The sequence below is a fragment of the Barbatula barbatula genome, assembly GCF_947034865.1.
Source record: "Barbatula barbatula genome assembly, chromosome: 9".
Classification (NCBI taxonomy): Eukaryota; Metazoa; Chordata; class Actinopteri; order Cypriniformes; family Nemacheilidae; genus Barbatula; species Barbatula barbatula.
Genome location: NC_136772.1, coordinates 1,470,285 through 1,489,001, shown reverse-complemented (window position 1 = coordinate 1,489,001; position 18,717 = coordinate 1,470,285). Strand labels below are relative to the sequence as shown.

Below are 18,717 nucleotides of genomic sequence, written 5' to 3'. Positions count from 1 at the left end.
CATTAGTCCTGATCCACGTCCGGAGAAAACCCTCCTTTCTCTGCTAATGAGCTTTTAAGTGTAAATCTTACATTTTCCTTTCCTCAGAGATAACCGTCTGACCACACACTATATTCTAATGCTTCATTTGAAAGACAACATAAGAAGTCCATTAGCTAAAATATTTCACTTTTTCTTAAAGGGATACCACCCAAAAGTCCAAATTATATCAATGTGTAGTTGTATACAGTTCTTGCTTGGTTGAAGATTGAAAAAATGTTTCCAAGTGAGATTTCTGGGGCATCATTGACTACCATAGTGTTCTGTTGAACACAAAAAAGATATTTTGAAGAACGAAGGAAAGCAAACCGTTCTGGGACACCTTTCAATACCTTTTTTTCTACTATGGTAGTCAACGATTTCCCAGAAATGTCAGTGGCAAACATTTGTTTCTAAATATCAGATCAAAGGATTTTATACAGACTGAGGGTGAGTAATTCATGACAGAATTGTTATTTTGGGGGAATTACCCCCAGGGGCGTCGCTAGACACCTTTTACTGGCGCACGTGCCCCTGTATGAATATCATGTTTAAGTTTTAACGATTTGGATTATTAGTCATTTACATTGTTAATAACGGCAAAAAACTGAACTATATGCAACATATTTACCCAATTCCGCTTGTAAAAGCAACGCAGCCGTGCATTTTAACTGGCCTGAAAACAAACTCGTGCCGTACTTTTGCGCAGAAATCTTTGTCCGAGCACATTTGTGTGTTTGCTTAACAACAGAAGGTGCAAAGCAGGGAAATGGAAGCAGAAAGGAGATGATGAGAAAATATTGGGGTTTGTTTTAGATAAAATGTGTTCTTTATATTAGTCGGAGCCTGGTTTCTTGAAATATAGTAATCGCAAATTCTTGAAAAAGATGTAAGGTTTTAGGTTTAGCAATGCCCCCGATGACCCCCTTAACGGAAGACTTCATTTATTTTGCTAGTGAAAGTTGGACCAAAAAATAAATATGGATTGCTGTTTCTTGATTTTTTGTGTCGACACAACTTTTTTGATAATTTGTAGCTCTGGTATGCTGACTTTTCATGTTTTCTTATATGATTTATGCTTGAGCACCATTTTAAGGTTAATACTGCTTTTGTTGTATTTTTGCTTCTTGATATTTGTAACATTTTTTACTTTCTTGATGTCATGACATCGGAAATCGAGCTTAGTGATGCTCTTAACATGTTTCTGCTGAACCTTTCAACATGAAAATATTATAAAAGGCTTCTTGTGTGTTTCAATAGAAAAAAGCTAACCCGACACTTTTTCACGTTCATAAATTTGATAAGAGATCCACAAACAGCCAAGATAATGTCAAAATTCTTGATGATTTCGTTTTTCTTATGTCTGGCATTAAGAGTTTTCATGTGGCTCTCCGACCTTTGAACCCAACTGGGCTCGTACATCTATAATATAGTCACAAAAAAGAAAACGTGGCACACCAAAGCTCAAAATTAAAAAATGCTTTTAATAGTTTGGTATCCAATAGTAATGTTTCACGTGTTAAGTCCCCGCATTGAACTTATTGCCTGCTAGATCTTATATTAAAAACACTGATGATATTGTTTATTTTTATTTACATTTGTTTTATGATTTATAATTGATCTCTACATTATATCTATGTGATCAAAGCATAAGATTAATATGTATTTCTTCATTAAGTGATCGAGCGTCCGATAACAGAAGAATCTTTCCAAGATCACATATTGGAAAATGCACAAACTGCATCCGAACAGTTCATCAACACAATCTCTGTTTCTTTTATTGACTTTAGTTTAAATCTGTTTATGCTTAATAAATTATTAATCTGATGAATTTTATCTTCATACGCAGGAAAAGAAACCCTTTCATTTTCTGGCTGTTCAATAAAAGCCCCTCAGCATTCTCATTTTTCACCGCACCGACATACATATGTCATTTGTGGTGTTTATTTCCGTTTTCCACTAAAAGTCATTTGGGCTAATGCAGAATAACTCGATTTGATTTGCAGGCCGCCCCTTAATTGACCCCATTAGCATGACCATAATTTAATAATTTAAGGAAAACACAATTAAGCAAGACGTTTCCTTACAATCATTCTGTTCGGCTTTTAAAGTGACCAACACTGACAGAGAAGATGGTGTTGAAGGGCTGGTCGGTATCTTTGCTGAAGCTCACGGCTCTTGTCAAAGCCTTGTGATTGGCTGAACTCAGGAAGCTTTGGTCCGAGACACTTATTCAAATGAAGGTGATGCCGGAGTGACTCCTGTGCTGTTGCTTAGCAACGTGACAACAGGTTGACGTAGTGACGGGGCGTGCAAAGCAGCCCTGCAGTAACGTTGTGTTATTCTAAGCTTTGCATGTGTGCTTTTTCATCAAAATATACTGTAGTACATATTATTATAGAAAAAAAACATTTTGTTTCTTATTTTGCCTTACATTCATTGTGTGTGTCAGCCATTTGCACACTGAATTGTGCTTGATCTCATCTTCTTTGAGAAATGTTTAACCTTTCACAGCTGGGTTTACTGTACTGCACGACCAGAGCCATTGAAAGAGAGAGTTGCGTCAACTCCGTTGACTCCAATGGAACAGTTACATCACAGCCATGGTGGTTCATGGAGGCTCTTAATAGTTCCCGGAAGTTACTGGTAACGCACGGAGCTGCGGCTAAACAGAACAACTGAGGTAAACCTTTAACCCGTTAGTCATTTCATGAATAAAGAGATGAAAGAAATAAAGCATTTAAAGAGAAAACATAACTTCCTGGAACTATCTGAAGGCTCCACGAATCACGTGACACATTTGAACTTCCGTTGGTGCAACTCTCTCTCTCTTCTCAAAGGCTCCGTGCAGGACCAAACAAGCAACACACGAGACTCAAACCTACCTTCAATTTTATCCTTGCACATTTTGAGATACACCAGCGAAGATCCACAGACGAACGTAAGACCCAGTTTAGTGGTTAATGGCCGGTGCATGTCAAATGTCACTCATAAATATTTCATTCTAACGTTAATGATCCATTTCAATGCTGACATTGACTTACGACATCTTATTAAAATGTGCATATGAACTCTTTAAGCTCAAAGTGATATTTGATATAGTGCTTTGCACAGTCTGTAGGAGATCCTCTTCACAGGGCTTACAATGTGTTGTGCGGAGGTTACCAGATGAATCGATAAGAGTAACTACAGAAAAACCGCAACGGAGAGGCAACATCCAGCAAATGGAGCCACGATTCCCACAGCGAGGTGCTTCTGACCGCTAGACGTATGAGAAGATTTGAGAAATGTACTTTAATGAGTTGTTGTAAATTTCTAAAAGCACTCACTGTGATATTGATCAGGCCCCAGGCTGTCCGAGTAATTGCATATCTCGGCCTAAACGTGTTTAAAGTGCTTTTGACACTGAGGCCATAAGAAATCTCTCCGAGTGCTATTACGCTCTAAATGCTGCGGCTGAGAACGCTCGAATATCCTTGAAGAAGACTGGAATATACTCAGTCACCATTGAAAGATACACAAGGTTACTTATTGCAGGTGTCCTGAGAAATGATGACATCTGTAAACACAAAACAAAAGCGCCAGGGGAGTGCTTCACGTTTTAGCCAATTGGAGGCTTCCCTTCTGTCTGTCAATCATTTCTTATGATCAGTTTTGTTGATGCTTTGGAGGGTGCGGTTTACAAAAGTTTCAGAGCAATTTTATGCGTGCAAATGCCAAAACAGCAGACGATGACACAACAGCAGAGCTTATGATCCATTTAAAATCTGAAACATTTATATAAAATTTTGTAACACACGCTCCTAAAGTGAAGGATACTTATACAAAGAACCTTTCAGTCAAAATTATTTCTTTTCTACCTTTTTGTTGTCTGTAGAATCATTTTAATACCATCTTTTGTACAACTGTGGATGTTAAAGGTTTTTTTATTGAAAGATTTTAGCGCTCAACACTGAACCGTGTGGTGTCCTTTTTGCTTTTCAACACTAAAATGAGATGAGAATTAGTTCATAGTGAGATCTTCAATGATGTTGACTTTTGATGGCTGACATGACAAGTCTGAGCATCTCTTCTCAAACTCTAATGACATTTGTTAGATTTCTGACTATTTTACTTATAACAAGAACGTTTCCTTTCATATTAGGATAATAGCAAACAGCAAACACTCCATTCTGTGCATCTCATGAATTCATTTGTCACTTGTTAAAAGCTTGTCAAATAGATGCCGACATGGACAGGTTACATGATACGCTACAAGCCTTGTTAACCAAACTTACAGTACACAAGAATAAAAACCTGCTCATGACTATAATAAATATGAGCTATTTATAATTAGCTGGCAAAAGCAAACAACCATCAACAATCAAGAGACGTTTAAGAACGTAATAGTTTAAAATATTTGGGTGATTTTTGTACGGTTTAACATTAATTCATGTTTACAGACTTATTTTAGTTTATATTGGGTATTGAATCACTGCTTGAGTTTCAGAAAGTCTGATTCTTGAAGTAAAAGCATCCGTGAACAACTTTCGTTTTTGTTTGTTTGGTTTTGTGTGAGATGAAGGTTGTGAAAGAAGCAAATCCACACACTCTTGACCGCAGTACAGTCACGTGATGAGCTTTATTCCCACAGTGATTGAGACACATCCGTACCAGAGAACCTTTTGCATCTATGCAAAACAGCCCGGCCTCATTTTTACATGCAGAAACATGCAAAAAGACGCAAGTGTCGTAAGATCATTTCAGCACTTATTGTAAATAATTCACTACAGAAAACAGCATTAGATCCTCAGTGAATGGTGTAATAACATGTACATGCATTACATTGCTCATTTTAAAGATTGTTGAAAGTTCTGGAACATTGTCAGGCCTCACATTACATTGAAACTCCATTATTGTGACTTGTGACACAAAAGCACACGGCTCATTTGAGACAAACGTCTCATAGCTGGACAGTCACACAGGTTTGTATGATAAGAATTTTGACTATGAGTTGATGACCATTCATCACATTTAACATTTCCACGTAAAATATTGACCGATTAGAAAATGTTTTTCTTTTGTTTGTATTTAGGGAATTGAAAAACTACAAACAAGAAAGCTTTGAAAACTGAATGCTTGCAAATTTGTGAATTTATAACAAAAATAATCTTGTTATGAATACAATATTCACCAAAATCCAGCTTCATTGTATCGTTGCACAAGTGTTTATGAAATATTTCAAAGTTTTCAGTCTGTCTTGAGAACCTATAGGAACATAAAATGAACTGTTTGTTCACTCAAAATGCACATACAGTCAGAATAAGAACGATGTTTTTCTACATTTTAATTTAGACACGTTAATCATCATTTGACCTGCTGCTCTGTGTCATTATATGTAAACAAGAGTAAAATCTGTGCTACATGTAGGACCGCTAAACCTACATTTAAAGGAGTGTGGCGACACCTGGTGGTGTTTAAAAGAATTGTCATGTAATCCCTCTCACTTTAATTCCGAGGGACACAAAGTTGTTTTCAAGTTTTAATTAAACATTCATCTATTATTATATTGCAAAACATCTTGCCAAAGCATCAATGCAATATGATCAGTGATATAACAACTTAAGACCGACATCATTGTGAATGTCTAAAAGGTAAATACGGCTTTGATATCGTTGAGACGGATACTCCAACGTTTTAAATTTAGTAAGAGACGCATTCTCATTAATTTAAATATAAACATAATTAAAATACATTATGACATTATATTCTTTAACTTGAGTAAGTACGTTGTGTAATGCGTAATAAACAATACAAGATTAATGATCAATTAAGTTAACAAAACACATTGAATTCGTGTTGCCAGACTTCCAAACGATGATTAGTGTTTTGGCGCCGCCGTGTGGTCATTAAAAACATTGCGCCGCGGTTCGGAACGCCAAAGAATCGTGTGACGTCATTTCCTGGTTGCCAACAGGAAATAGCGGAGTTTGTTTTGGTTGCTATGTCGCTTCATCGACGTTCAAAGATGGCGAGAGGCTGATGAAATAATAAAAACTCAATATTTGTTTTAGTTGTCTGTGTTGTGTTGACAGCATGTCGTGCGCTGAGGATGAAGAATCGACGCTCGTGAGTGATGAAATAAGACGAAAGATAATTCCTGATGCACGAGATATACAAAATAAAGTCACTTTTAGTTTTGTGATGTTTAATAGACATATGCAGCTGTACAAGATAACACAAGACAAACAGAGTCACGTAATATTTGAATATATTGTTAATGCTAAACATCTTTTCTTTGAATTATTATAGTTTTTTCCTCCAAAGTGAAGTAAAGAAATCTTTCACGCAACAGTGAATTTCTCATTATTGTCACACAGTATTTTTGTAACTTTCCCATGACGTGTTCTTTTATTGATCGTTTTTCATGTAAATAACTGAATATAGTTTATATAGTTTTTTTGTATATATATACATATGAAGAGTTTGGTTCCAAAACAAGATAACTCCTTAATGTTTTTTATTATGTTATCCTGTTTTTATTGTGTTATAATTGTGGCTTAAATCAAAACCAACCAACTGCAGTTTGATTGATATTAAAAGGAATGCACAATAAAAACATGATTTTTGAAAAAGTGTGATCATTTTCATCATACAAACTCTTCATATGTAGTTATATAGTTTATAATATATATATATATTTATATATATGCTTTCCTGTCGCTCAGTGGTAAGGGCATGGTGTTAACAACGCCAAGACCGTGGGTTTGATCCCAGGGGATTGCACATACTTAGAATCAAAATGTATAGGAGGATAATTCAATGTAAGTCACTATGAATAAAAGCGTCTGCCAAATGTGGAAATGTAAATGACCAAAGCTGTAGAATGACGTTGTTGTTGTTGTTGTTGTTGTTTTCAGGCTTTGATCTTGTACTACTCTCAGGAGAAGTTTTTCTGTCATGTTGTTGATGTTTCCAGTGAAGCTCAACGGAGGTTCAGTCATGATCCCATCTTTACGTTTCTTCATGCGTATGGACTCCTCATGCAAGGTGAGGAAAAACCAAAGTTCACACATATATAATCACTTTATTCATTGAAAAGTTGGTTCAAACCATGACACAATTTCCAGTGTTTACGTCAGGATTATCACTTTACTTGCATATTTTGTACGCATACCACACTTACCAATACATAAAGGCCATCTCTAATGCACAGTTTGGACCGGTGACCATATGCTATGGTACAAACAACTGTTCTTTTGACATTTTATATTGTATTATGCTGCTGTAGAGTCACTGAACCCCACATCAAGCATTTTTATGTAAGAACTGACATTTTGTGCATATGACAGAAACTTGAACTCTGTTAGTGTATAATATCGGCTTTCAATATAATGGCCTGATTACATGGATCGCTTATGTGCATTAATATAAAACACTTTCAGGCCCCCCCATTTTTTTATTTCGTCTTATTCTGTCATATCTTATGTCTCTACTTTACTGTTTGTTCTATAATTTGTGAAAGTTTTTTTGTGAAAGAATGCATCTGCAGATTGTGAAGGCACTGTATGGATACTTTTTGATGGATTTAAACGCTTGTCTTATTTTAATTCTGAAAGATCAAGTGTTGGATGCCATCCAGGAGTTGGAGCTGTTAAAGGAGAAAAAGGAAATTTCTCTTTGTGCGCTCATGGCTCTGGTTTATGCCCACAAGAGAAGACCAAACCCTGGTGCGGCTGTTGCATTTTCTTCATTCTACAACTCATCATGTAGTTTATGATTAATGAATATAATTTCACATTTCCTTAAGAAACTTGGTCTCTTTATTATCCTTATGTCACATTATACAATCGATCGTCTTCATAAACATCTTCATAATCAAGAGGCATTATGAAAAATATCTGCACTAAAGACCTCACGATCACAACATTTAAACACGTGCTGTGTCTTTCTGCACCTGTCTGTAGACCGTGACATCATTCTGGAGCTGGATGGACGAGTGAAGGAGGAGAGGAAGACCTCAGGCCCCAGGGCTCTGTATTACGCCGGGATGCTGCTGTGGCTTCTGGGACGCAATGATAAAGCCAGAGAATATGTGGAGAGGATGATCAAGATCTCCAGCGGCTCTAAAGAGGTGAACGTCACTAACGCATCTGCTGCCGGAGCTTTTCATGTTGGGAAACCAGCACATCAAGCTGCCGGTTTATTTTATATATTAATGGCATCTGTCTGACAGCGCCCAGAAGTCCAAACTCAGTTTGCTTTACTTTATTGCTCTTATTTATTTGAGTGTAATTCTGTGCACGTTTGAGATGAACGAATTAGTGTAAAAATATAATGTGAAACGGCCAAACTCGTGGCAAAAAAGGGTTGTGGTCCCTTTAAATGTCATGATTACAAATCCAACTTGTCTCCAAATGTCTTTTATTTTGCTGTTTGTCAATATTTGTGGTCTGTTGTTTAGGGACTTGTGCTGAAAGGTTGGATAGATCTGAGATCTAATAAAGAAGGGAATGCCAAGAAGTCTGGGAAATACTTTGATGAATCGCTTAAGGAGAAAAGTGATGTGTTTGCTTTGATGGGGAAGGTGACCACTCTTCTGCAAATTTATATTGCATTTCTAATAAAAATCACTGTCTTTCGAGTTTAAGGACAGAGAACAAACATCATTCTTCAAAGCACTTTATTTATTCTTTTTCTCAGGCAGAATATTATGAATTTCGTCAGAATTATTCGGGCGCTATAGAGATTATAAACCAGGTCATTGTGAGTTACCCGTCGTTTCTACCCGCCCTGATCAAAAAGATGAAGCTGCTGTTAACCTTACAAGACTGGGAACAAACTGTGGATGCGGCGCAGAGGTAAATCACTTACTTTGATATATCTATAATTCTTTTTCGAGATAAATTGACTCAGTTCATATCACTCTGCACCTTCTGCCATCAATGTTCTTCTGTTTTATTGAGGATTTACAGGTTATTCAGGTTTTAAATAGCATGATGGTTAATGAGAGAGACTTTATTTTATTTGAACTATTGCTTGAGTTTGTTTGTTAATGTTTTAATAAATAGAGGGTGAGTGGTCGACTGCTGCATTCACAATGTGATTCATGTGAAGGAAAGACTTGATCTTTCTTTCACTGTTGGACGAAAGCCAGTGAGGGACAGAATAAAAGAGTCTTTAAGGCCGAGCACTAGAGCCGTACAAACTCAAACCGGTTCTCTCTGGTGGAGGTGGATTGTATTCAAGATGCTGTGTAAACTATTTTATGGAGATTTAGCAAAGACATAATTACTTTTATAGTGTACAAGCTGTTTATAAATAATTTTATATGATTTATAAACTGAAATCTAAGATCTATAAAATCTTAAAAATCCCACATTATGAGTTTTCATAACCTCTGATAAAGCTTTTCTTATTGGAGGTGGGTGATGCAGCTACAACTATTGATATTGTTCTGCATTTTAATGATATATTACATAATGTTTAAAAACTTTATTATAGCTTAAATTGTTTTCAGATCAAAGGATTGGAGGGAGATATGATTCCAAATGTTTATGCAATAAGTCAATTGAACAGAAATGTTGTTTATCAGATAAGAAATGTTAAGGCTGACATTGAAGTTGATATTCACCGATCATTTCTACTCCATTATGGCTCTTATATTTTATTTCTGGTAGTTTGTATACACCTTTTTTTGTTTTTTCACTTGTTCATTTTCGGGCCTTCAGACTTCTCCAGAAAGACAAAAATAACTTGGAGGCTGCGAGGATGTTGGCTTTGTATTCTCTCTGCCGAGAAGGGAACATCGGAGAGGTCAGAAAATTGTGTCTGGGTTAAATACATTAGTTTTTTGCCTTTTTCTCACGTTCTTGAACCTTTTACAGTCTGCAAACCAGCTGTCAAATCTCATCAGTAATCTGGACATTCAGGAGCCCAACAATCCAGAGCTTTTCTACAGGATGTCTTTAGCTTTCACTCGAGTGGTAACACTTTACGTTATGAACACATGCTGTAGTTACACTAACACAGATATCTTTTTGTCGTTCTGTAGTAATTCTGTAATGTGGAAGAAAGAATAAATAACATGTACGTACAGTATATTAACGTAAATATGTGATGTTTGTTCAGTGTGGCCGATCAGAGAAGATTCTTCAGCACACACACAGGATGGTGGAGCGGGCGTTTACTCAGGTCTCGGGTGACTCGGAGCTGGCCACAGAGATGGGATATCAGCTGGTTCTGTTGGGCAGGGTGAAAGAAGCCATCAAGTGGTATAAAACAGCAATGACTCTGGACGAAAGCAGCGTCTCGGCTTTAATAGGTGAAGCATGAACATGTTGTCCTCAGTCATTCACTCAGGCGGTGTGAGGACACGATGTGAATATTTTGTGTGCGTACTGTCTCTTTAAACAGGTGTGTGTCTGTTGTGTTATAATGCAGGTATCATCAGATGTCAGCTGATGGAGGGACACATTGAGGACGCAGAACAACAGCTGGAATTCCTAGCAGAGGTTCAGCAGTCCATCGGTAAATCAGCGGTAAGAGTGATTTTCACAGAAGAAAGAGGAAGTGAACCGTTTTGGGATGATATGCATGATGATCTTTTGATTCAGATGTGGTTTGTGGCGTAACAGAGCCCGAAGCACACTTATGGAAACACACACACGTCTGTTTAGCTAAACACAGCTGTTGTGTGCCATGAGTAATCGTTTAATAAAACAAATAATTTTATTGTCACTTTTGCCTAAAAAAGGATCAAACTCTTAAGGCTAAAAAACACAGTGTTTCATAGGAAAATGACTTTTATCTGACATATTCAGTGGAAAGGGAAGGGTTATAAATGCTCTTTTATTTAAGCGTCTGCTAAATGAATATGTGAAAGGTAAATGTAAAACAGCATGTTTACTCAGTGTGGAATATTATAGGCTAGTACTTAGTCTAGAAAACTTGACAAAAAAGCCTGTGTTCAACGCATTTGAGTTATTTTTAGTGGAATTAATTTTTTTTTAGTTATTTTATTATTTTTATTGTGGTTTTATTTATACTTTGGAATGTCACTTTATTTGAATAATTTTAGATTTTATGCTTAATCATTTTGTTACGTGCTTAATATATTACATTTTCATTCACTTTTTAAAAGATGCTATCTTTAATTTATTTATTTGAACTTAAATGTAATGTATTTATTTATTTGTATCTATTTTTTCTTTAATTTCAATTAATACTTTTATTTTCTCAATTTAAACTATCACCTTATTGCCAAAGCAAAATGTCTCATTTCCGTGTAGCTTAAGTTATATAAATAACAATATTTATGTTTTATTTATTTGAATGAGAAACGTTTATTTAACAGAAACATTGTAATTGTAGTAGTTTTAGTTATCTATTATCTATAATTTGTTTTCTAAATGTTTACAGAGCAAATAAAAACATACCGAGAACAGAAATGATGCATGATTTTTAAGGTAAATTTGGATCACAAGTCCTGTTTTAATCTGTGTGTTTGTTTCTATTAGGAGGTGCTGTATCTGCGTGCACTGTTGGCACTGAAAAAGCGACGATCTCCAGATGAGACGACTAACCTGTTAAATGATGCCGTGGACACACACTTCTCAGCGCTACAGGGTCTGCCGCTCAGCGTGGAGTACTTTGAAAAACTCAACCCTGACTTTCTCCTGGAGATCGCGAAGGAGTATTTGGCTCTGTCTCCCGCCAAGGTCTTAACACCCGTACCTCTGTATAAAGCCACACGACATCACACACCCGTACCTCTGTATAAAGCCACACAACATCAGTCTGGTTTGCGTTCCATTGAATGATGATGTATTGTTTTCAGGCTCCAGCTCCAGGTCAGACTCCCTCTCCTCAGCTCTTGCATTGTGCTTCTGTTCTGGATACTGTAGTGAAGGTGGTTCCTGGTCTACAGCAGGCCGTCTTTCTCATGGCTAAAGTCCGGTTCCAGTCAGGTCTGTCGTTCAGATTTCTATGGGTCTGAGGAATTTTTTCAGATGAGTTTGACTTATATATAATATCAACTAAATATATTCACTTAAAAAGCAATAAACTTTATGTCTTGCTTATGTTTAGTTTATGCTTAAAACAAGAACACAAATACTATTAACAATAAGAAATAATACTAATATTCTTCCTTTTAAATTTATCATTTTTCTTACTCCGTTGGAAAAAAGTTTCTTCTTGTTTTAAGGAAACACGTCACACAATTTTGTTAGAAAGCAAGACAAAACATTCTTGCGTTATTTAGCTTTTTAAGTAAATCTGCCTAGTTTTAGAGGTTCGATCATTTTTATCGGAAAACACGACAAACTAGACATTGCTATTCTGTAGGTCTGATATTTTACTTGTCTGGTTTGTTTGCTCCTACAGGCGAGACAGAAGTGGCTCAGAGCGGCCTGCAACACTTACTAGATCAGAATCCAGCACACGCTGATGCTCATCTCCTCATGGCTCAGATTCATCTCACGCAGGGGAGCTTCAAGCTCTCATCCCAGTCTCTAGAGCTCTGTCTCAGCCACAACTTTGAGGTGAGGTCTCACGTCTTTAAAATCTGGAAGAATCTGGTTTCATCGTGTCTTTCAGCTTGTTAAATAACCTGCACTCGTTCCTCTTTTACTCAGATCCGCGAGCATCCGCTGTATCATCTGATCAAAGCTCAGACTCAGAGGAAGATGGGTCAGCTCCAGGACTCCATTCAAACGCTGCAGATGGCCATGAGTCTGTGCGGCGTGAGGAGGACGGGCTCCTCGGCTAAAAGGCAAAGCAAGAAGACAGAGCTGAGCTCGGCAGACTGCGTCTCTGTGTTTCTGGAGCTGGCCGAAGCTCTGTGGCTCAATGGAGAGCAGGTCAGTGAATGTCTGCGTGTGCGATTCATTCTGAGAGAACGGGCAAGGGTTTGGTAAAATGTTGTGTTTGGTGGAATAACTTCCAGCACGAGGCCGCTAAAGTGATGCAAGACGCCATCAATGAGTTCACGGGCACGCCGGAAGAGCTACGGGTCACTATCGCTAACGCCGACCTGGCATTGATGCGCGGCGACACGGAGCTGGCACTGAGCATGCTCAGGAACATCACGCCAGAACAGCCCTACTACATACAAGCCAAAGAGAAAATGGCCGACATTTATCTAAACCACAGGAAAGATAAACGCCTCTATGTGAGCTGCTACAGGTAACACCAGAAATAAAAAAGCGGTATCTTGTAAAAGAGTCTTTATTTGTATCTTATGTTATTGTTAGATGTGTAATGTGTTACACTTTCACAAACAATCATGCACGCATAAACTTCTGTGTCTGTGTTTTTGTGAGGGATTTGGTGGAGAAATTGCCTGCCGCTCATAGCTTTCTGTTGCTCGGTGACGCCTACATGAACATTCAGGAGGTGAGATGTCGTCCGGATGTTTATCAATGTTTGTGTTTGTCTTTGAATGTTACGTCAAGTGAAGAAATACTGTGTTTTGTTTATGAAACATACTTAAATTCCCACAAACATTTACTGCACAGATGTAGAGGAAATTGTAAAAGAAAAACAACTGTTTTATGCACATAAGTGTTTGTGTTTTAGGTTTGCTATGGTCAGACAAAATATGGTACAACTAGATTTTTTAAAATGATTTCCAGCCATGAATTAGAAATAGTCATTTCAATAGTGAATAAACATTTTGTAGTTATTTGGTTTGGCGGTAAATTGCTTATTACAGTCTTTTCTTCTAAAGTTTTGTAATCTTTATCCAATAAATAAATTATTATTATTCCAATAAACAAATCATTGTTATTATTGATGATAATATATCAGTAATATTATTATAAATAAATAAACAAATTATACAAATATTTATAAATATTATTAACTGTTTTATTATCAAATCAATATATTATAAAATGTATTGTTTTTTCAAGTTATTTTAAAGTCATTGACATTTATTGTTCAAGAGAGGAACCCATTTTACATAGCGACATTTTCATGAATGAAGCATACAACAATCTCACATTTTTTGTTACCCATAATGCAACAGAATTCATTCTTTGTAATTCTCAATAGCAATTGTAATGACTTTCTTATTACCGTAATACGATCATTCTACTCCATATTCTCATCCAATATTTCTGAGATACTAAACATTGCGTATAGTCCGTTATGAGAGGATTACCTTCAGACAGGCATATCTTGTTTTTCTGTCATCCGCACATCCGCGTTTTTGATACTGTATGTGTGAATATGATGTTCTCTGCTGACAGCCAGAATTAGCCATCGAGGTGTATGAACAAGCCCTGAAGAAAACCCCTAAAGACGGAACGGTGGCCAGTAAGATCGGAAAAGCACTTGTTAAGACACACAACTATGTGAAGGTGAGCGGAGAAGATGCAAAAGCAAAAAGAGAGAGAGGTATGTGGTAATGCATATCTGTAAGTGTGCTTTCTTCATGCATGTCATCGTTTCTCCAGGCGATTAACTATTACGAAGCGGCCCTGAAGAACGGTCAGCAGAATTTTCTGAGGTATGATCTGGCCGATCTGCTCATGAAGCTCAGACAGTATGAACGCTGTGAGAGAGTTCTTCAGGAGGCTCTCGCACACGACCCTGGTGAGAAAACACCTCATACTATATCAACACAACATCCAACATTTATTTTAAAAAGGAAAGCAAGGTTTTTGATGGACTGATGGAATACAGACACGGTATTTGTAACCCTTAATGTCACATTCATCTCGTTCCGTCAGGGTGGTATTACTGTTTAAAGGGTGTGTATTCAGTAACCTGTTGTCATGTTGGGAGGAGGAATCCTGAAAAAAGATTTTGGGCGTGCCGTATGAATACAGGGTGTGGAGGAGATGGAGTGAAGCAAACAGAACCGTTTAAAACAATTGTTTAAGTTGTTTGTTAGCTTTAACATATTGAGATTGCTACACAGAACAGGTTCATACTTTAGTCTTTCCAGCATTTCTTGTAGACGATTGCTTTTGTGACGTCACTGTCATTTGTTCCTCACAAGTGCACACGTGTCCATCTACACACACAAACACAAACTGTATTTACACGTGGTTAACACAACATGAGCACTTGTAAATGAAACTGATGTATTTGATTTCTCTGTCTGTATTTTTCAGTCAATGAACTTGTGCTGCTCACTGACGACTGTCGATATCTTGTGCTTCTCGCCAAAGTCCAGAGCAAAGTCAATAAAAATGATGAAGCCTTACTGTCCTTACAAAGAGTAAGTTCAATCTCAAGGAGTTTCATTGGTTGGTCCTGCTTCAAACTCAAGCCATTGGTCCATCCAGTGATGCTATGGCGACTAGTATGGATGCTCAAACAAACACAGCAACGTTTGGGTATCACCACAGTGTTGAGTGAACGCCTCACAGCCGCTTCCACGTATTAACCTGCGTCAGGACGCAGGATTTTAGCATCCTATAAACAACACATATCTCCTTAAACTCTCAAAAATAAGTTCTCTGTTAATAAATCTTCTCCTCCGCAGGCGAGAGACGTGCAGGCGAAGGTCCTGAAGCGCGTGCAGCTGGAGCAGCCCGACTCGGTGCCGGCGCAGAAGCAGCTCGCCGCAGACATCTGCGCTGAAATCGGCAAACACTGCAGCATCCAGCGCGGCTACGAGCGAGCCGTCAAGTTTTACAAAGAGGCGCTTGTGTACTGCGACGGCGACAGCAAGGTCAGTGTGTTCCTCTCCCTGCAGCTGGACACGCAAATGAGGATCTGCATGCAAACACTCATTCAAAGATTACATGCATGTGCAACGAAATAAAAATAAAATGATACTTGGCTCAGCTGTTTGTCACTCTGGATGATGTGCGTGTTCAGGTGATGCTGGAGTTGGCTCAGTTATATCTCACTCTGGATGCCGTCGACGCGTGCCAGCAGCAGTGTGCTGCCATTCTGAAGAATGATCCCGTGAACGAGGCGGCCACGCTGGTACAGTTCTGGCCACAATCTTTAAGCCTCAGGAAGAAATCTTTCGATCAGAAGAAACAAATCCATACATTTCACTCTCTTGGTTTGTCGGCAGATGATGGCAGATCTGATGTTCAGGAAGCAGGACTACGAACAGGCTGTCTTTCACTTCCAGCAGCTCCTGGAGAGGAAACCAGGTATGTCGTTCATCTCCCGCACCTTTGAACCCGTCCAGATCCCCTTCCAGAAGAGTAGAGAAATTCAAGCAGCCAGAATGACTCGATCAATCTCGTCTCCAGACAACTACCCAACGCTGTCCCGCCTCATCGATCTGCTACGCCGAGCCGGCAAACTGGAGGAGGTCCCGAGGTTCCTCGAGATGGCAGAGAAAGACTCGCAGAGAGCCAAGTTTGAGCCCGGATTCAACTACTGCAAAGGGCTTTATCTGTGGTGACTGTTTATATTCATTCATTTGATAGATGCTTTAATCTAAGATTCTCGAGTCTAATGTCGATTTATTTTGTTAGGTACACCGGCGAACCCAACGACGGGTTGAGGCACTTTAACAAAGCCCGCAAGGACAACGACTGGGGTCAGAATGCGGTTTATAACATGATCGAGATCTGTCTGAACCCTGACAATGACACCGTCGGGGGAGAGGTGTTCGAAAACCTGGACGGAGACATGGGGTGGGTTCTGACGCCGGTCTTTACAGTAAAATGAATGTAGATCGTTGAGGTCATATCATCTGGATTCGGTTCATTTGAAGAGAAGTGTTTGAGTTCATTTCGAGGTCTTCAATAATATTTACTTTTGATTGCAGCCCTGACAAATCTGAGCTCGGTTTGACACACTGTTGACATCTCTTCTCAAACTCTTAGGCACTTTTTCTCAGGAGAAATAATTGAGATCTCATCTGTGATTTTTCTTTTGTATTTAGGTGGTTCCGTGTGGAGCACACAGCGAGCACGCTGTTATTCACATACAAACTTTGTTGGTTTGATTCAGGAACTCCACAGAGAAGCAGGAGTCGGAGCAGCTGGCGGTGAGAACGGCCGAGAAGCTTTTAAAGGAGTTGAAGCCGCAGACTCCTGCAGGTCACGTGCAGCTGCGCATACTTGAAAATTACTGTTATGTGGCCACCAAACAGAAAGCAAATGTGGAGAGAGCTCTCAATGTGTTTATTGAGATCGCAAACAGCGAGGTGTGCGACATCACGTGACATTCAACACACGCATGCACACGCTCATTATATATGCCTGAAATCACACGCTGGAGGCACAAAACTTCCATTCGAATCGACTGTGTCGGCATCGAAGTGCATCACAGACTGAGATAACAGTGTACGTTTGTTGTCGATTCTCAACAGAAGGATTATGTTCCTGCTTTGTTGGCCATGGCCACTGCCTACATGATCCTGAAACAGACGCCTCGTGCCCGAAACCAGCTGAAACGCATCGCCAAGATGAACTGGAACATCATCGACGCGGACGAGTTTGAGAAGAGCTGGTTACTACTGGCCGACATCTACATCCAGTCTGGGAAATATGACATGGCCGGAGATCTGCTGAAGAGATGTCTGCGCCACAACAAGGTGACGGTGATCACATCACGTTCGAGAAGAGAATTTGTATTTATGTGCGAATCTAACCTTTCTGTTTCCGTGACAGTCTTGCTGTAAAGCATACGAGTACATGGGTTACATTATGGAGAAAGAGCAGTCATTCAGAGACGCCGCCATGAATTACGAAATGGCCTGGAAGTACAGCAATCAAACTAACCCCACTATAGGTACTGGATGAGTAAAGCTCTCACGACCTTCTGATCTCATGTGAGACTGAATGTGTGTTGACATCTCTTTCTGTGTCTTTGCCAGGATTCAAGCTGGCATTCAATTACCTGAAGGCCAAAAGACACGTGGATGCTATAGATGTGTGTCATAAAGTGAGTACGCGAAAACTCCTTCGGTAAAGACTGTATAGAGAGGATTTGGAAGTAAAAATTCAAATATTTATGTAGTATCTTAACAGTACATGATTTATAGTCAAGAGTTTAGTTTGGACTGACGTTTCTGATTCGATGAGGTTATGCTCAATGAAATGCTCAACCTAGGCTATGAAATGATTGTTCTTTGTTGCTTATGAAGTAAATTATAAAGTAAACGTTGACGATAACTGAATGTCTCGCAACAGGTCTTAGACGCACATCCAAACTATCCACGGATAAGAAAAGACATTCTGGACAAAGCAAGAGCATCTTTAAGATCATGACATCATGACCAATGTGTTAGTGTGTGTGTGTGTGCACGGTAATGTGTTTACTCGAGCGTGATTTCATGTATTTTTTGATCAGATTGATAATTTGATACATGTCAGTGTATTCATTTTGTACAACTGCTTACAGTGTTCAGCATTCTGACTGGTGTCGTGTTTTTAATTATAATGCACGGTTAAATAAACATTTGAAAAACATTATTTCGGGGAGAATTACATTCTTGCAATACGGTTTACATTTCCTCTCATTTATTAATGTATCCATTAGATGGTTCAGATACCAGAAGTTTGGTTTCCGTTATCTCAAAATCTAGTTGGGTGAGCTAAAGTAAACCTTACTAACTTTCCTTTATTTGTACTCAAACCAAGTTTTCCGCATTTGTAGAAAAACAGCCATTGATGTGAACTCTACTGTTTCAAATCATCTCAGGGTGAGAATGAGAACCTCAAGAAAAAGCCGGATAAAACGACAAACAACAAGCATTCTACATGAAGTGTGACACTGAGGATGATCAAATAT

At 38.5% G+C, this 18,717-nt stretch overlaps 1 protein-coding gene across 2 annotated transcripts; it reads left to right on the top strand.

The window, feature by feature from the left end:
- The first annotated feature begins 5,972 nt into the window (after window positions 1-5,972).
- Window positions 5,973-18,398, top strand: ttc21b (tetratricopeptide repeat domain 21B). Of its 2 annotated transcripts, none has more exons than XM_079464947.1 (29): window positions 5,973-6,126; window positions 6,918-7,047; window positions 7,617-7,727; window positions 7,965-8,131; window positions 8,462-8,584; window positions 8,701-8,858; window positions 9,729-9,813; window positions 9,885-9,983; window positions 10,129-10,321; window positions 10,441-10,538; window positions 11,517-11,717; window positions 11,837-11,966; window positions 12,385-12,542; window positions 12,636-12,860; window positions 12,947-13,185; window positions 13,323-13,395; window positions 14,253-14,363; window positions 14,460-14,598; window positions 15,123-15,229; window positions 15,497-15,685; window positions 15,835-15,945; window positions 16,040-16,121; window positions 16,224-16,374; window positions 16,452-16,613; window positions 16,933-17,128; window positions 17,294-17,518; window positions 17,595-17,715; window positions 17,801-17,868; window positions 18,117-18,398. In XM_079464947.1, exons 1-29 carry the CDS (start codon window positions 6,094-6,096, stop codon window positions 18,192-18,194), a joined length of 3,963 nt encoding a protein of 1,320 aa, XP_079321073.1. In that variant the 5' UTR covers window positions 5,973-6,093; the 3' UTR covers window positions 18,195-18,398. The 2 variants fall into 2 exon arrangements, 1 of the variants encoding a protein (XP_079321073.1); XR_013787161.1 differs by having other exon boundaries at window positions 6,017-6,126; window positions 16,865-17,128; window positions 18,117-18,388.
- The last annotated feature ends 319 nt before the right edge of the window (window positions 18,399-18,717 follow it).

Excerpts from the sequence above, each read along its gene's own strand:
- ttc21b (XM_079464947.1), top strand. The coding sequence starts at position 6,094 with ATGTCGTGCGCTGAGGATGAAGAATCGACGCTC. Across the intron at positions 12,861-12,946 it reads TGTGGCTCAATGGAGAGCAG|CACGAGGCCGCTAAAGTGAT; the intron begins GTCAGTGAATGT and ends AATAACTTCCAG. Across the intron at positions 15,946-16,039 it reads TGAACGAGGCGGCCACGCTG|ATGATGGCAGATCTGATGTT; the intron begins GTACAGTTCTGG and ends GTTTGTCGGCAG.